This window comes from Eschscholzia californica, unplaced genomic scaffold (genome assembly GCF_041429995.1).
Source record: "Eschscholzia californica isolate CP2 unplaced genomic scaffold, dmEscCali1.0.p SCAF_3, whole genome shotgun sequence".
Taxonomy (NCBI): Eukaryota; Viridiplantae; Streptophyta; class Magnoliopsida; order Ranunculales; family Papaveraceae; genus Eschscholzia; species Eschscholzia californica.
Window position 1 is genome coordinate 29841324 of NW_028238420.1, and position 18621 is coordinate 29859944.

The 18621-nt window shown below is 34.9% G+C and overlaps 2 protein-coding genes across 3 annotated transcripts; both read right to left on the bottom strand.

Moving 5' to 3' along the window:
- Nucleotides 1-3746: 3746 nt before the first annotated feature.
- Nucleotides 3747-4181, bottom strand: LOC147549429 (uncharacterized). Its single transcript, XM_086668299.1, has one exon. The coding sequence runs from the start codon at nt 4179-4181 to the stop codon at nt 3747-3749; it is 435 nt and encodes a 144-aa protein (XP_086524425.1).
- A 4340-nt stretch (nt 4182-8521) lies between these two features.
- LOC147549430 (heterogeneous nuclear ribonucleoprotein 1-like) lies at nt 8522-13000 on the bottom strand. 2 transcript variants are annotated; one of them, XR_015236763.1, is made up of 5 exons: nt 12457-13000; nt 11746-11971; nt 9687-10884; nt 8980-9054; nt 8522-8881 (listed from the first exon to the last, which is right to left on the bottom strand). XR_015236763.1 is itself a non-coding variant. In XM_086665446.1 (4 exons), exons 2-4 carry the CDS (start codon nt 11965-11967, stop codon nt 9041-9043), a joined length of 1434 nt encoding a protein of 477 aa, XP_086521572.1. In that variant the 5' UTR covers nt 11968-11971; nt 12457-13000; the 3' UTR covers nt 8522-9040. The 2 variants fall into 2 exon arrangements, 1 of the variants encoding a protein (XP_086521572.1); XM_086665446.1 differs by having other exon boundaries at nt 8522-9054.
- Nucleotides 13001-18621: the final 5621 nt, after the last annotated feature.

Genomic DNA, 18621 nt, shown 5'->3' on the forward strand with positions numbered 1-18621 from the left:
AGGAGTTTATAAAGGCGGATACTGGGAAGGACAGGATAGACATGAAGCTAACTGGGAGCGCAAGAATGGATTATGTCCTCCTAATTATATTAGGATATAGTGTCCTCGGGCCATTTGATGAGTAACAACTGAAAAATGCATGGTCGTGCTCAAATGGATTAAAAGTTAATCATTTGTCTTAACAGTTGTACTCGGGATCAAGAAAGTCTGAATGATGTGACGTAGCAGATGGGATACTAAGTGACATGGGAATCGAGCATTGCACTTGTTCTAAGTACAAGTGGGAGTCTGAAGCAGATGTCCTTCCACCAAGGATGCAATGTGATCCATTTGTCGGATAGGACAATTGATGAGAAGATCATCAAGTCCAGTTGATTTAGGGGTCGTAGTGTTTAGCTAAAAACCAACTACGATCGTCGAATTACGAAGTAATTCGCGGCTAACTTTGACCGGATCCTACAACGGGTAACACAAAGAGTGTCAATTTTATCAGAGGATATGACTAGAGGGATGAGATAATAATAATGGGAGTGTACCATAAATATATCTCATAGGTCTAAAGAAAGTTTAGGCAAAGATAATACAAAAGGCCCGGAAAAGGGGTTTTGGGCCTAGAGCCAAAAAGAGACTTTTTGGGCTCGGATTTGGATGATTTTTTGAGGGCCGGTTCCTCTAATAAGGAACATCAAATCTCAAAATTTTGGCTAGGTTTGGACGTTACCTCCTCAAGGAATTGAGAAAATATCAACTAGTTGCTATTTTCGACAATTTCCTTAATCTTATTCTAAAGGGTCTTTTAGGAAACCAAATTTGAGTGGGACTCTCATTAGGGTTCTAGATAATGACCTTTAGGGCAGAGAATAAGGTGTGAAATTTATCTCATAGCTTTCTTACTCTACAACATCAAGTAGAGAGGAGAAAGTGAGCTAATTCCCAACTATCTATCTAGTCAAAGAAGAAGTAGTTCTTCATCCAACCACCATTGGTGTTCTAGATAGAAACAAGGTGGGAGATCAAGATGATTGCTCAGTGTCCCAAGTACAGGAGGTACAAATTGATCTCTTGGTCTTCTCAAAAGCGATTGGAAAGGTTCGAGGAAAAAACTAGGGATTAAGGTAATCATCAAACTAGTTTTATTTACTTAGCATTATTAGCTTACGCATGTGATCCTGGAGATACTAATGTTAGACATGAGATGTCTGAGATTTCGCTAACAACATTAGTAGACGGTAAATCCTAACAAGTACTACAGCCTGGAATTCTCTTGTAATTAACAAAGTCACCCATAGCTGTTAGTTGAAGTTAACTAACAGTTAATATTTATGACCCTATTCCTAATTAATTAAAAGGCCACGTCTGTTTCACAAAGCGAGGAAATTATCCATGCCCTTTACTGAAGAAAAAAATCTTGTTTTATCATCACATCTTATTAACTTATTTTTCTGGGTATAAGAAAATTAAAATGATATGAAAAATTTACATTTTAGCAAAAGAAGGAATCGAAGATTCTTTCATTACGTAAGACCCTTCAACAACAACGGATTGGAAAATAATTTGTTAAAGTTAATGCGTTGAAGTCACCTGAGACGAAAGCAGTATATTTGTAAAAATTGAGACTCTTAAGATGTCACATTTAAGAAGAATACTGGAAAAATTAAAGCACATTGAGTAAGAGAGGTCTTTCCAGAAACTAGAATCTTAGGATCCACGTCAGACGGGAGAAGTATTTCTTCAAAACTATGGTTTTTCCAAACTAGGGGCTTATCGCCGCGGTTTGGAGAGATAAATATGGGCTTTAGGTCTATATAAAAAGATACACCATAGACCCTTTCTCTGTCATCCTAAGAAAATTCTATCTGAAATGATAGATATGGCGTCTCAGATACACAGAGAGCAAGTCAAGAGGCTCGAAAATGATGGTATGTTTCTCTGATTTTGATTTTGTCCAAATTATTTTACTTGGAATTAATTTTATCCTCTAATTTATGTTTGGATATAAGTTCCTTCCAAATTTTCGTTTTTTATAGAGTTGAAATGCTATGTCAATACTGATGTTGGTGAAGTGAAACAATCTAGGAACGTGCGGTATGGGAAAGCAACTGTCAGGCCAACCTAAGTACTCTTAAATATGGTAACTAAATCTCTTATTATATTTCAGAGTATTTAATTATTATTTTTATTTTTTAGAGCAAAGTATTTTTACTCTGCACAATTTCTTTTCATGATTGTCAATATGTAGGTAGTGTTTGTTTGTTTTTTCCAAAATCAAATTAGAAATCTAATTTGATATTTGAATTGACTTGGGAGGATTTAAGGTTGTTGGATTTTTTATCTAACTCATGCATTCGAGTCAGATATAAAATAAGTCTGAATTAAGAATTTATTAATTTGAAATGACTATTATAACCCTTCCGATCGGCTTATGGATAGACTCCAAAAGTCGTTTACCGTTCCAATATATAGACCCAACTAATTCTATCAACGGAAAATATATTTTTTTTTTGTTAAGTAACGGAAAAATATATTTCACTAGACTCAAAGTGTTTTCGTGATGTATCACTTTCTAACGCACTTGATAATATCGTTGGTATCAAAGGAAAATTACAAAATTGCTTATAAATTCATGTATATTAGTAAAATTTAGTAGTATGGTTTTACTTAAAAATATAAAATATAACTTAGAGGATAAATATTCATAAAATGTGCTAATACTAAATCTAATCTACATGAGCAAAATAAAGACTTGAGCTAAAAATGAAATCCCCACAGGTGTAAAATACTTTCAAACATAGTTCGAATTGAGTAAGGTAATCTTACATCAATAATAATCATAATCTTTAAGATATTTTCTATAAAGAAAATAATCTTTATGATACTCCTCGTAGATAACAAGACCAACGGTGTGATTGATTGGGAGTTTTCCGGGAAAAATAGAAACAGTTTCTCTACAATTTTAGGACTTTCGTGTGTTTGTTAGGTTTTTAAGGGAATCAGATACTTCCCTCATCGTTGTCAATTTTTATCATGCGGACGATCTATTATTCATGCCATATCCCCTTTATTTATGTGCAATAGGGTGGAATGAAGCACCAAAAAACATTCATCGACAACACCAAAGAGATAAGGCTCTTCAACGTATTTTTTTTCTTACATGCGTAATTAAATGAAATAGCTTTACTATAAAAAGTTATTAAATCGTAAATGAATTCAAGCTGAATGAACTGTAAATGAAATAGTTATTAAATCTTCACGAAGCATTATTTCTTTTTATAAGATAATGAAGTGTGAGTGTTTGGAAAGATGGTGGGTAGATTAAACTCTAACCTTCTTTTTGTATATCCAAAATTAGGATTTTATCTCACGCAATTCAAAATTATGCTTTAGAAAGAAAGTGAGAGAGAGATTTGAGAGAGAGAAATCTGCAAGAAAGAGAAAAAAGAGATTTGTGAGATTAAGGGATAGAGAAAATTAGAAAAATTACAAAGACATAGATAAACAAGGAAAAAAGAGAGGAGGAAGAGACATGATTTGTGAGAATGAAGAAAAGAGTCTTGTGGCCCTAATGTGCAAGAAAGAGGAAAAAAAGAAATTTGTGGGAGTAAGTGAGAGAGAGAGACAAGCAACGGAAAGAGAGAAGGAAAAGGCCGGATTTGTGAGAATGAAGGAGACATGTGGCCCTAATGTTTTATTTTATGTACATACTATCAACTTTTTTTTTGTTGAAAGAAAGAAAGAAAAGGAACAAACTAAGAGACAAGATCATTATTAAGCTCGAGAGCGGAGTGCCACGTGCGTTGAAAAAGATTCTTCTTTTCCCATTTTGCTAGTTTATCCGCCATCTGATTGTGCTTTCTCGGGATGTAAGTAAATTTTATTTCTTCGAAGAAGGGTCGAAGGTAGTTGATATTGTCCATGAGTTTCTCTGATTGCCAGTCTATCGTCGAGCAGTCTTGGTGAAGAAATCGGATAAGATTTTGGTTGTCGCTTTCAATGTGCAAGTGAGAAATCTTGAGTTCCTCAGCCCATCGGACTGCCTGTAGAATAGCTTGACATTCACATTCTTCCGCTGTTTGGCCTCTGATCGTATCTGCTCTTGCAATAATAAATTCTGCTTGATCATCATGGAAGATACAACCAATTCCCGTTGGGTCTAATATAGTCGAAAAAGGAAGCATCCACATTACACTTAATAAAAGGCTTTGTTGGAGGAGCCCAACCTTCGTCAAGTATTACATCTGTTTGTTTGCGCGTAGGACTGGTTACTGCTCCTTGTATGTTCATGATTACCTACATAGGAGATTGTTCTACCATAGAGAAACATTTATCACATCTAGCTTTCTAAATAAACCATAGAATTTTGGAATAAAATGCTGCCTGATCTGGTTCCAAATTAATCCATTCAAGAATCCAATCCTGAATGTTAGTTATATTCTCCGTAATAATACCAAAGTGAAACCATACTGGTCTAGTAAAACAGCAGTTAAGCAGGACATGGGTAATAGTTTCTTCATTGTCACAGTAAACACAGTTTGTGAGTTTACCTATGTATTTTCCGATTTTGCTTCGCACAAGAAGGCAATTGTTACAGCATTTCCAAAGAAATAGTTTTATCCTCGGGATCGTAGGGAGATTCCATATAAAGTTCCATTCTTTTATATTATAATCATAGTTTTTGGTTCTCAAATGATAATACATAGATTTTATGGTAAATTTACCTGATTTTGTTAGAACCCATTTCATAGAATCGTCTTTATCAGCCTGCAGATTGATACTGTTGATTGCCCTACATAACTCATTATTAAAATAGACATTAAGTAGATTCATGTTCCAAGCATTGTTAGTAATAAGCTGTGCCACAATGCCACATTCTCAAATGGGCAGTTATTTTCATTGATAATAGGCGGGTTGTGGTTAGGAATCCAGTAGTCGTGCCAAATGTTAATGTTCGTACCTTTGTTCACGTCCCAGAAAATCAGGTTGTTTACCTGTTTATAACGTTTAGATAGAGTTTTCCAGAGCCAAGAGTGGTGAGATTTAACCGGGGAAGGTTTATCCGCCCAAATCATTTTGCTAAGGAAAGCTTCGTTGTCGATCGAGGGTAGTCTAAGACCAAGACCACCAAGTATATCAATGAGCATGACTTGTAAGATGGGAGTACTGGAGGAAAAAAAACCTTTGTGGTGGGGGGCCAGTGAGGGCGCATATCCTGACCCCATCACATGATCGTGATTTTAGGATAAAAATAATCTAAGCGTTAAAAGAGTTTTACCTATTTTGATATTACTCTTATAAGTTTGTTGTACCAATAGAATTACTCTAAGTATAATCTTCAACATTTGTACATAAAATGTAAGGATTCTCCTGAAATTAATACTTGTATGAGTTCTTGATCTTCCAAATGCTCAAGTCTATCCACCAAATTTATATTAGCCGGTGGTCCTTGCAAGAAATTGTCTCTCGTGCCTTCGGGTTTGTCATTGTTATTTTCCTCTAGCAAGTTAGGCTTTCCTTGCAAGTTGAGTGGTGTGCTTTTATTTTTATGTTCCATCAGAAATATGTTTAGTTTTCGTTCTCTAACTAGGTACAGGAAGAGGATATCAAAATTGTATATTTTTTGGTTAATTCACATAAATCATTTTCATTTCTTGTTATTTTTTAGAATTTCAATCTTCCAGTAATCTTGAAGAATCATTTGTCATTTCTTGTTCTTTTTTCAGATAGGAGAAGCACCGTGATATCATAACTATATCATTCAAAAACCTTGCAAGAAATACTTAAAAAGTATAACTTGCCTGAACCACACTATGAATTTACGAAAAATTCTGCCAATCAATATGTTGCTTGGGTCAATATCAAAACTAACGATATTGAAATCGAGAATGTAAGATTTTCAGGAGCGCCAACATTGAAATAGATGGCATCAGAGATGGATGCTGCCAAGGCTGCAGTTAAGTACTTGAAGAGATGTTACAATTTTGAAATTAACGATGTCAACTTTTAAAACATGAAAACATGAAAGTGATGGAAGAGAAAATGGAAGAGATTGATGCCTTAGGCTCCAAGGTGACAATGTTAGAACTTAGAAACAGAAGTGGGAGCTCAGAGTTATTGATCACTATTTATGACCTTAAGTAGATGGTTGAAAGTATAATTCTCCATTAGGAGAATTAGTTTTCTTTCTCATCATCGATCTATTAATAAAGGTCTTGTTTTAGTGTATCAGTGAAAAACTTGTTCACAAATCACAATACGACAAATAAAAGTAATAATACTAATAATAATTAACGATGATGATATAATTAAAGTAATATATCATGATAGTGGACTTGGTAAGTGCATCTACTCCGCAATACGGAGGTCCAGGTTTCATCCAAGGAAGTGCATATTCCGTATAAATAAAGTAATATCTTTGGGCTTTAGGCCATTAGTTTCGTCGGGCTTTAGGCCAGTAGTTTCGTTGAGCTCCAAGCCAGTAGTAATTCGACAGTTATCGTGCTTATCACATTGTATCGATGTATCACTGCTTTTGTAATGACCATTGTAATCAATATTCAAACAAATAATAACAATTTATCTAATCTTATTTATCTTCAGTAATTTTACATCACTTGCAATATACATTTAACTTTTTGGAGATATTCTTTCTTTTCCCAAGGAACTTACGCCGGGAATCTTACGACTCAAGTCCTTTTAATAATTCTTTCATGTCAATAAACTTTTAACAATTTCACCGAAAAACCCTTTAGTATTTTGAGTGATTGCTTCGTGACAAAAAAAACATTAACTGCTTAGTTAATATTTGATTTTTTTTTTCAAAGATTGCTTACTTTACCGTCTGGCTGCCCAAGCACCAACCTATGCAAAGAAGCATACCAAAAATATCTTGACATAGATAGGTTAATGAAAATAAGCTCCTTATTTATAAGGATGTGGTCTAACAAACACGTTTGCCAGGAAACATACAAATAATTTCTCTAAAATATATATTGTGTTTGTTTTTTTTTTTCTAAATTATGCTTGTTAGGTATCTAATTAGCATTGCAACATTAAAAAAAATATATTTAATTTTTTTTTTTTTTGAAACCAAGCGAAACCATATTTCATTCATAGGTGCTACAATCACAAAGTTACTAATGCAGCAGAAAACTAATAAAAGAGTCTTAGATCTTCGTCTAAAGACTATAGAACCGAAATTGATAACAAGAATACTAAAATACTGAATTTTATTGATTGAATGAATTACTGAAACAACTTCTAAGCCCTCTTTATATAGACCTAGGGTTTCCTAATCTTGGTCAAACTCCAATAGCAACTCCTAATAAAATAAAATACTAGAATAGTAGTAATCCTAAACTGATAACAATTCAAAAAAGGGTTTTTTGAGCTTACCCCCTCAATACTAATTAGTAATTGAGTTTACCCCCTTCAGTAATTAGTAATTGAGCTTACCCCCTTGAGTTAGAATTTTTTGCAAAACTACTAAGGACATGTTTGGCATGGGATAAAAAAATCATAAATTAAGTAATGTACAAACAAAATCCATCTTTGCTAATCATATTAGCGACGAAATAAAACAATAAAGTAAGGTGGAATAACTACAAGTGGTCATATTGAAGGATAAATGCTCTTAGTAGTCACATTTATTTCACGTGCGCCAAACACAACCTCTGTGTCTTTGTCAAAAATAGTAAATCTAAGGGGGTAAGCTCAATTACCCATAACTGAGGGGGGTAAACTCAATTAGCAATTAGTGATGAGGGGGTAAGCTCAAAAAACCCTTCAAAAAAATAGAAAAAAACTAGTAAAAGTTCGTTTTGAGGCCCTAAACGATGGAATTTGCCCCTCAAAGTGGGTCCGTTGTGGTTCGCCACAACGAATGACCGGAACGCTATTTCGCACCATCCCTCAAAATTTTGTCCAATTCCGACACCCGTAGCTTCGGTTTTGGCCGTTTTAGTCTGTCACCTTTGAATTTAGCCGCTTCTATTTCATCCATGTATTTCTCGGCCAATTCCTCTACATCAGTTACATAGATGATAATTCTTATTTCTCTGAGAACATACCTTTAAATGTAAAGTGCTTCATGAAGGGAAAAAATTTGACCAAGACACTGACTCAAAGAAAAAATCCTAAAGGTCAAAAGATGAAAGGATCCTTAAGATCATGAATGAAAAGACCCTAAAGGTCAACAAAAATATACTTCCTAAAGTGCATCTACTTCCTAAAGGTCTAAAGCCCACAGAAACTACTATTTTTACCCAAATTCAATATTCCTAGATTTTACGCTTCCATGGGATGGAACCTGGGACCTCCTCCTCCACATTGGGAAGTAGATGCAATTACCAACTGGGCTACCAATTGTTGGCGGACATGCCTCATTAGTAAATCAGAGTTTCTAATATGTCATCCAAACTCAAAACTAGAACAGAAGATGAAAAATTCATATGAAATTGAAATGTAATCAAACAATAAATTATGGATCAAATTCATTTCAGAGAAAGTTCACTACTATGAGAAAGAATTAGCAGAATATTTTGTAACTTATTATTCAATGGGAACCAATAATCGGGTATCCCTCGGAAAGTTTCACACTAGTAAATCAGCTGATACAAACTCAGATAATAACAAATAACAAAACAAGAACTAGCAACTTTTGCCAAACGAATTACATCGGAACTTGAAAAGAAAAATAAAAATCAAAACAATAATTGGGTTCCCTATTTTTTTTTATGTTTTTTGGTCGTTCTGACTTGAACGCTTTCTGAATATATCCCGCAATCAGATTTTACATCTCAATCAAATCCCAAGAAAGAAAACCTAAACTGAAAACTCAGATCTGAAAACCTTACACAAAATCCTCTGTAAATATCTTCTCCTGAATCTGAATCGTCCAGAACACGAAGTCCTGTTAGCTCTAGATAATAAAGTCTCTCTATATACTAAACGTGAAGGGGATCTATGGAGTTAGAAGACTCTAACCTGATTCACTGGATTTTGTTCAACCTACAATACCTGCTGAAAATCGAAACAATTTTCCTCCCTATGTAACAATTCCTGAAAAGGATACGTGGAAGAACGTTAGTAAATAATCGAACTAACTAACAAATAGTAAGAGAAATATTTGTTGAATACAAAATTGACGTCTCAACACTGAGCAAAAGTAAGCACTACGGAAAATATTTGTTCAACTACAACTTTACATATCAAAACATTTCCTGGCCCCTGTGGAGATGAACAAATTTTGGCACAGAAAGCAAAATTTCAAGATACAAGTATGATGAATATGATAGAAGTTATTTTTTCATAATATGGATGCTCAAATACTTACTGATAGAGTGATATTTCGTGATATGTCGACTATGTATGCTTGTATCTGTTACTCAAATACTTACTGATTGAGTGATAGCCTGGTACGTTACTAATTTCAATCGGGGATTATGTGAGATGTCGTAAGTACATGCGTGTAATGAAAAAGACTGTTAGTGTTAGGTCTGTAAGATTCCACTCTATGTAAATGTCGTTCGCATATAGATTTAACGATGGCTAATCTAAACAATAATAGATTTTGTGCACAGATGAGGGGCCTAACAACTAAGACGAGAAAATATGTGGATACTTCGCTGAATTCTTAAATTTATGCAGCAGTAACGAAAACCCAAGTCCATGAGAAAAAAGAAACAACTAACCTCTATTTGATTGTCTACTGGTAACATTATAACCACCGGCATAACCTTTCGCTGTCACATCTGAAGCTGCATCGCCAAGCCCAAAACCAAATGGCTTGGATCCTTCTAGCTCGGAAGATGCAGATCTCCAAGTTGGATCTCCATAAACTGAATTACCACCATAAAATTCACCATAGTTATCATCATAACCACCACTTGATGAACCGTAAGACGGAGAAGGGCCCACAGCGTTATTGGTATTGTTACCATATCCTCCTCCACCTCCCAAACCGTAATTGTTGTTGCCAATTCCATAGCCAAGATTTCCACTAGAAAAGTTGGAAGCACTCCGTCCACCCTGAGCTGAAATAGGATTGGTTCCCCAGTTTGATCCATTATTACCGAGTGGACTTACCCCAAGATTTCCAGATCCAATGAAGGAATTAGAATTTGTAGAGTTTGCACCATAGCCAAGTCCAGCATTACCCCATACACTTCGAGTTGTCGGGCTTAGAAGAGAGCCAATTCCTCCAGTACCCCCATTGAAGCCGATAGAACTTCCATACCTGTTTGGACTGCCAGCATAATACGAATTAGGTCCACGAGCATACCCGATATTAGCGCTGAAGTTTGCAGACCCCCCATAGTTTGGGTTCAACCCGTGTTCAAAATTCATCCCTAAGCCGTACCCTTGAGGGCCAAACGAAGGAATACCACCTCGACTACCAGGAACTGGGCTGTATCGACCGTCCATCCTAAGTCCATAGGCACCAACAACACTTGGACTAAACCCTGGTCCTTGAGAATAGTTGCTAAGGAGACTACTCATTCTGTTCAGACCGTAGTTATATCCACCTACTGGGCTCCTGCTTGGGCCTGGGGATAACTCTTTAGGCACTGCTTGCTTGACTTCAACCATTTTACCATTCAATTCATGAAATGTTTTGAATAAAACTTTCTCCACTGATTCCTCCGATTCAAAAGTAATGAATCCAAACCCCCTTGGCCTCTGAGTATTGTGGTCATACATTACTACAGCATCTGTTATCATCCCAAACTGATCAAAATAGTTCTTAAGGTCAGTTTCTGTAACTGTCGATGCTAAACCTCCTATAAATATCTTTTTTGTGCGGGTAGGGCCAGGAGATACATGAACACTACTATTGGTTCGATTCAGAATGTGCTGGTCATCTCGGGGAACAGCCTTTTTTGCCTCCACCTGCCAAAATCAAAGACAATAATCACACAATATGTTGGAAAAGTCGGCAAGGGGGACTAGTCGGCGGACTTGGGACTAGGCATAGTCGCTACTAGTCGTATTTACATGGGACTAGTCGTAGAATATAAATATATAATTATATATAGGTATAAATATAAGTATTTGGTCTTAATGAAGTATAAACACTAAAAATTCATCCCTAAGAAGCACACATAATTATCAACAAGTTCTACAACATTAATGAAGTATAAAACACTAACAACTAACATTTATTTGAGTTTATAGAGAAAAAGAGTAGAATGTGGGTTCTAAAAAGAAATAGTAAAAAAAGATTGAGAAGATAGAGAAACTTCAAAATTACTTCAATCTGGTTATAATGATATTTGGAGGGGAGAGGAAGGGTGAAAAGCCGAATGAGCAAATCCTAAACCACCTTTGTCGATTTGAGCAAAAGAAAAAAAAGGCTCAGCTAAATAATCCCGACTGGCCCGACTAGTCGACTTGGTCCTACTCGGACCAAGTCGGGGATTTACTCGGAATTCCACGGGACTAGGGTTTTGGCTCCTAGTCGAGTCGGCAAGATGGGGACTGAGGAGTAGTCGGGGTGTACTCGGGGATTAATCCCGACTTTTTCTTCATAGATCACACATGCATCTATAGTACAATTTGATGTCCCATAACTCGAAATAAACAATTTTTCAAAGAGAACTATACAAATTTCATGAAAGAAATGCTTTAAAGTTTGTTCTAATCCAACAGTTTGTTAACCTGATAATAACTTGAGCTTTAGAACAATCTTCTAAACGAATAGGAAATTCTAGAACTGCAAATTCATTAAATTGTGATCGAAGTAGAACTTACAGTTCTACCATCTATTTGGTGTTTCTCCACAACCACTCTCTCTGCCACAACAGGGTCAGCGTACACGACAAAACCGAAACCACGGGCTCGACCAGTAGTTCGATCCTTCATGATCACAGCCTCAACCACTTCTCCATATGTTTCGAAATATTCCTTCAAACGATCTTCATTTGTATCCCAAGATATTCCACCAATAAAGAGCTTACCAAGATCCGACTCCATTCTTCTGAAATCGAATGTCAAATTACTCATCAATCATACAATCTACTTATCAAAAACATCATAATTCATCCTCTGAATACGAAAATTTGACCAAAACGATTAAATTGATAATAATTCATAAACCAAACTAACATTATACGAATTTGTTGATAACAGATCCAATTTCAAACACATAATTCAATGAAACAAGAGAGACCCAACAACCATTATATCAAATTGATTATGAATCAAAGAGATCCAAGCAAATTAGATCTAAATGCAGATAAAAAAAAACCTAAGCAATCTCAAAATTTACAAGAAATTGTAAGATAACTCTTACAAGATACAAAATGGGTACTCTTGAATTAAATTCAGAAACAAAGAATCCTTCATCGATCAATCATAAACTAACCAAGAATTCCTAATTACCACCCAAAAGAGAATTCAAAACCAAAATTTTCTTAAAGATGGAAAAAAGTAAAGTAGAAAAAATAGAAGCAAAGAACTCACAGATTAAAGAGAACCCGGATGCAAACTCGATTTAAGCTTTTAAGATCTGAAGGGTAGAAGGCATAGTAAGAAGACCAGAGGACGCGTTCATCCTCCCAAAAGGCCTTCTTTTCTTAATCGTCTTCTTCCTTTTCTTTTTTAGAGTTATACTTTTATTTTTTTCAGCTCTTACAAATTTAACTTAATTAAAGGTGAAAATCAATAAAACGTATATATACAAGTTTTAATTTGAATGGTAAGATTGGGTATTTTGCAAATCGAGATTTGGGTAGATTTGAACAAATATTTATAGATAGATAGAGAGAGAGAGAGAGAGAGGAGTTAGAAATGTGATGGGTTGGCAATCCTCTGGCTACTGGTACCAAAAAAAATTAGAAAAATGAGATTTTGATTTTTGATGGACTTTTCTAAAAGAATTTCTTTTTTTATTTAATAAATAAAAAGAAGGGAAACCAAGAGAGAATTTTAAGAGAGAGAAACATTTTGAGAGAAAGAAGTGTAATGGACGGAAGAGATTGCTTAAACTATTCTTCATCCCTAAAATTTTGATTTGTTTGACTCTTGACAATTTGTATATACTCTCCAGTACTCCACCCTAGATCTTACATAATACATCTTAGCCGTCCATGGTGTAAGAAACTTTATTTCTTTTGAAACTTAAAATGCAATAATATTTAAATGAATAAATGCGTATTTATTGGAATTGTTGATAAGAATTAAGAATAGAATATTTTTTGTTGTAAGAACGATGAACTCGAAGGAGACGGCATTGATACTGCCTACATGTTAGAGAATATGCTCATCATATGTCTTTTGATGTCCAACTTATTTTTACACTCTTTTTCACTGTGTGATGACAAGAATGACCTAAACGAAAATTTCAATTTTTAGATTATCTCCATTGTTATAATTTACTAGGCTATAGTCTGTGCCTATAGGACACTGACAGTTTCTTCAAACATATTCGTTAAAATCGTTTAAGTATGCGATGCTCTAATGCCTCTGTAACCCGATTGTTGTTTATCGTTGTCTTCCACCCATCTCACCACCACTATCATGAGAATAATCATTCATCTAACCATATTAAATTATATGCATGTGATCCCAAAACCCTTTCTTCCCCTCCCGTCCCCATCAAGGTTGATAGTACTTGCAAGTGAAAGCTTTTCAAGATTGTTATTTTGCTCTTAAATGAAAAATGATCTACAAAAAATATTTACAAGCGGTTCATCTAGTCCCAGTCTCGTTCCTATTTGAGGTCATCTGTCATCTCAACTAAACCAATAAGTGATAAATGTGAGCTATTGAGATACAAATTATGCCTAAAGGATTACACGTTCTCGTTTACCTAATTCCGATTTTAGTGAAACTAACACCACTTCAAATGATTACACTATAGAGGGGAAAGATAAGATGGAACTGAAGTCCATGATTTCTCTTTTTTTAACTTGTCTGATCCTTGAGCCAAAATGTCTGTTTGAATATTACATGTTCGATGAAACTCAATAATCCTCGAGGATTCTAAACCCCTTTATCGAAGCAGTAAGGAGAGAGACACAATAGTAAGTAGCATCCAAGAATTTTCTCACACTCTGGATGTCCCAGGTTCGACTCCCAGAGAGGTGAAATCTATGGTTTATTGAACTTGGGTTATTAAAAGTAAAAATAATGTAACAAATTTGTCGGGTTCTAGGCCTCTTTTATGTTGTTGGGCTTTTGGCCTCTTTCATTAATGGTTTATCTTGGGCGGTTATCGTGCTTATCACATTTTTATGATGTATCAAGGCCTTGTAACGACCAATGTAAATTGTTGATGATTTTTCAAAAGAAACAAAAAGAATTTTCCTACACAAATTATTGGATTTTCCCGATACAAAACGGTAGTCTCGGGGATCGCATCCTAAATTTATCTCGTTTTTTATCCTTTTCAATAACACTAATGGTGTGTTTGGATGAAAGAATCATGAATCCACGGTTCATGAGCTCGGATGATATTTTCTTAGTTTGTTTAGTAAGTAATAAAAATCTTAGGGATTTATAATTGTTCAATTTTTTTGCAAACGCTTCTTCAAATTTTTTTTAAGACTAGTTTTTGTGAAAATCCATTTTTTTCAAACCGTTTGTTTTTTCTCAAAAGTCGTTTTTCCTCAAAAATCGTTTTTTCCCGAAAATAATTTTCTCCCCAAATCCCTTTTTTTGGAGAACAATTATTTCCCCAAAACCGTTTTTATTGATAAAAAAGAGTTTTTGGAGTGAAAACCATTTCGGGAAACAACGGTTTGTGAAAAACGGCTTTTGAAAAGATAATTTCTTAAAAAGAAAAGTTTAAAAAAAAATAGGTTTCTGAAAAAAAAACAGTTTATGAAAACAACAAGGCTACACAACCCGCCTCCCAGGACTCCCACTTGAACCGCATGTGAGAGAAACAAGAGTTTCTCTCTCCACGTGTCTGGACATGTGAGAGGAGAGAGAAACAAGAGTTTCTCTCACATGTGGTTCAAGTGGGAGTCCTACAAGGTGGGTTGAGTATACTTTTCGTTATGAAAAATAGATAAAAAGACAGTTTTTGGAACAAAAAACGATCTGGAAAAAAAAGGTTTCTGTATAAACTATTTCTGGAAAAAACAGTTGTTGAAAAAAAAAACATATTTTTAAACACAATGATTTTGTAGAAAAAACGTGTTTTTAAGAAATATTTTTTTGGATTATTATTAACTTTGAAATTTGGGTTTAAAGATATAGAATCATAACAAGTCTTAGGGGTAGAGTCGGATTTTGGTCTAATACAAATTTTGGATATGAAAATTTTTAGGATTCAAGAGTCCTAATATTTTTGGTATCCAACAGACCATGGAATCTTCATTCTTCCCGAAACCTCATTTTTGTAGGAATCCTACTTAGAAATCCGACTTCCTAACGCACCATTTTGTGTTATTCCCCGATTACTCCCTAAAGTGTGATCAGCTTCCCGCATGGCCCCGAAGTTTGTATACATGAAAATGGACCCATTCTGTGTGTTTCGATGCACTGACTAAAAAGTCAAATTTTAACTTTCCAATATTGACCTTTTGTCTTTTTCTTCTCTTATTTACGTATTAGTCCCTTATGATTTTCTATTTTTTAAATTTTCATCTTCATCATCATCTTCTTCATTTCTTTCTTTAAAATGACCTTCATTAATGTAGGTATCTTCGAATTTTTCTTCAAAAGCAAAAGAAAATTAGGTTCTTCCTCTTCTCTATCTCTCTAGGAGGGCCTCAATTAATGGAGGTCTTGGTCTTCAACATAAAAAAGATCAAAAAGAAAAAAAAAATCGATTTCTACACGAACACGTCTATTCGTTAAGGAGAGCCACAAACATGTTTGTTCAACTTGAACATGTTTGTTCGTGGGTCTTTACGAGAAGATTTATTGGTCAAGCAAACGAACAGATCTGTCCGTGTTTTTCAGAAACATACCATGAATAGGGTTTATTCGTGAAGATTAGCAGACAATTTGTTCGTTTTATTCACAATTCTGCTCATGAAGACCCATGAACGATATAATCCAATTTTTTATGTTTTCAAATTATTTTTGAACCTCCATTAACGGAGAGAGAAAACAAAAGAACTTCATTTTGTATAAAATTGAGGACCTCTGTTAATATAGGGTTAATAAGTAATTTAGAGAGAAAAAAAAAGGAACTTTTCTTTTTCGAAAATTAATACATGAGACTACAACAAATATAAGAGAAGAAAAAGAAAAATGAGTGATATTGGAAACATGCACAACAAAAAAAGTATTAGCGACGTTTTAAACCGTCACTAATAGAAGAAAATCGTCGGTACAAGCTGCGTCGACAATACTTTTAACGACGGTTTCTAAGCACACCGTTGCTGCTGTTTTGAACATTGATGACCGTTTTGCAATAGAATACCGTCGTTGCAATTTAAATAATGTCAACGTACTTCCTGTATGTAAAACATCAGCGACTGTAAAAACCGTTACTAATATTTATTACCGACATTTTACATACCGTTTCTAAAATATTACTTACTCTTTATGTCGTCGTTACTGTTTTAAAATTTTCCTATACAACCTTTTTTTAACTGGCAGAATGCTTAACCCTCAAGATAATTCCTTCAAACGCGCAAAAAACAACAACAACTCACATCCATTGAACTAAACGAACATTACACAAACATATCTCAAACTGTCAACACAAACATATCTCAAAATATGAAAAGAAAAATACATTGGCACTCTCAAGTTCACATCAAAAAGATCAGAGAAGTTAAAAACAGACTGGAAAGGGTTCAATTCAGCTACACAGATAGAAAGATGAATGACCAAGCAGAGAAGCTAGCTAAATGGGCTCGGAAGAAGAATAGATCTAAGTCTTGGAAAAATGTTCCATCTTTTTTAATTAATAAGTATTGTAATAGTTTTCTTTCTTAATATATGAAAGTTTCAAAAAAAAAAAAAAAAACATTGAAGTTGTATTCGAAGATGCGAAACATGCAAAAAGTGAATACTTCATTGTCTACTATTTGATGGTCCTAAATCTTCATGCAAAATCTTTCTTCTTGTCTCAAACTCCATGTATATCCTACATAAATAAATTACACAAATGCATAAAATTTCAATCATGATCATTAATTCGGTCGGATGTTGTAATATTAGATTGGTTTTGGAGAATTTTGGAAGTGAACTGATTTGGGAATTTTAGGAAATCGCGAGTTAGGAAAAGTTTTCGCGGGAATTGTTTTCCCACCAACGACGGAATTTTATTTTCCCATGCCACTGGTAATAGTAATAAGCGTAAAGCTATCGTTAATAACTTGACGCCAACACCTCCTCCTGCTTCTTTTTTTCCCGTAATTCTGTTGTAAAATAAGGTTCTTGCCGACGGGTAAGTACCAAACCGTTATTAAAAAAAGGATTGTACCGACAGTTTTTCAGTAAATCGTTGCAAATTACATACATTACTGACAATTTTAGACAAAACCGTTGGTACTATTCCATCGCTAATACCATACTTTTTGTAGTGTGGACATTTGACTTTTTTGTCAACACATAAAAAATTACCTAAGGGTGTCATCTTGACATCTATGCAAACTTAGGGAACCAAGCAAGAAGTTGGTCATACTAAGGGGCCAGTCGGGAAAAAACTCTATTAGTATTTTTTAGGTGGATGATTTGGGGAACTAAAGAAATTTTTCGGCACAAAGTTTCGGGTGGAAACAAATTTTTTTTTGTTTCCTCTAAACACTTAATATTTTCAGTTTCTGCCCTCTTCTTCCACTCCCACCATGAACTCCGACAACCTCCAGCATAAATTTCGGCGACACTTTCACCATCTCCTGCAACACTTCTTCATTTCTCTATCTCTTCTCCCTTTCTTCTCTCTCTCTCTCTCTTCTCCCTCTTTTCTCTCTCTATTCCCTCACTTTATATCTCCGGCGGATGGGGGAGGAACCCTAGTTTCCAGACGCAACCGATCTGGTTTCAACCAGAAATCAGACTAGATGAGATCTGGTCTCATCTAGTTCCAAAGGAAACTAGATCTGGTTCTTGTTTTTGTTTCATGTTTACCGACGACTATAAGGGTGTGTTTGGTTCATGTTTTTTTTTAGTTTCCACCTTTTTCCCGAAAAACTATTCTTGTTTCCCCAAATCACCGACCATTTTTAACTTTAAGATACGTAAATGCTTATAGATAAATTAATTTACCAATGTTATTTCTAAATTAATTTGTGTTCACTAATTATAATCTTAATGCTAATCAAGTAGCGCATCTACTAGCGCACTTTGCTTTCAATTATGTTCTGAATACAACTCAAAAGCTCTTGGAACCTTCAAGTTTCATTCTAAGCCAATTGGCTATTGATAGAGTCATTTTTGCTCAAATAACTGATTAACGAATCTCCTTTCGCCGAGATGCGCGCCAAGAATGACATAGTTCATTAAACAAAGACTCCTTATACACCTCAACTAAATGCTATAATAGAGCGAGAATCGAACGTTAAAAGAAATGATGAACGCTTAATTAGTTAGTTTGGGTTTACCTCAGAACTTGTAGGGGGGGGTGACACTATCGGCTAGTCACTTATTAAATAACTTACCCCATAGAAGAACGGGTAGAACTCCATATGAACTATGATAAGGAATGATGGCATCCTTTAA

What these genes read in the sequence shown, in the direction of transcription:
- LOC147549429 (XM_086668299.1), bottom strand. Translation starts at nt 4,181, where the DNA reads ATGTGGATGCTTCCTTTTTCGACTATATTAGACCCAACGGGAATTGGT.
- LOC147549430 (XM_086665446.1), bottom strand. Translation starts at nt 11,967, where the DNA reads ATGGAGTCGGATCTTGGTAAGCTCTTTATTGGTGGAATATCTTGGGAT. An exon ending in ACCAAATAGATGGTAGAACT is followed by an intron (nt 10,885 to 11,745) that starts GTAAGTTCTACT and finishes TGATTTTGGCAG; the next exon opens with GTGGAGGCAAAAAAGGCTGT.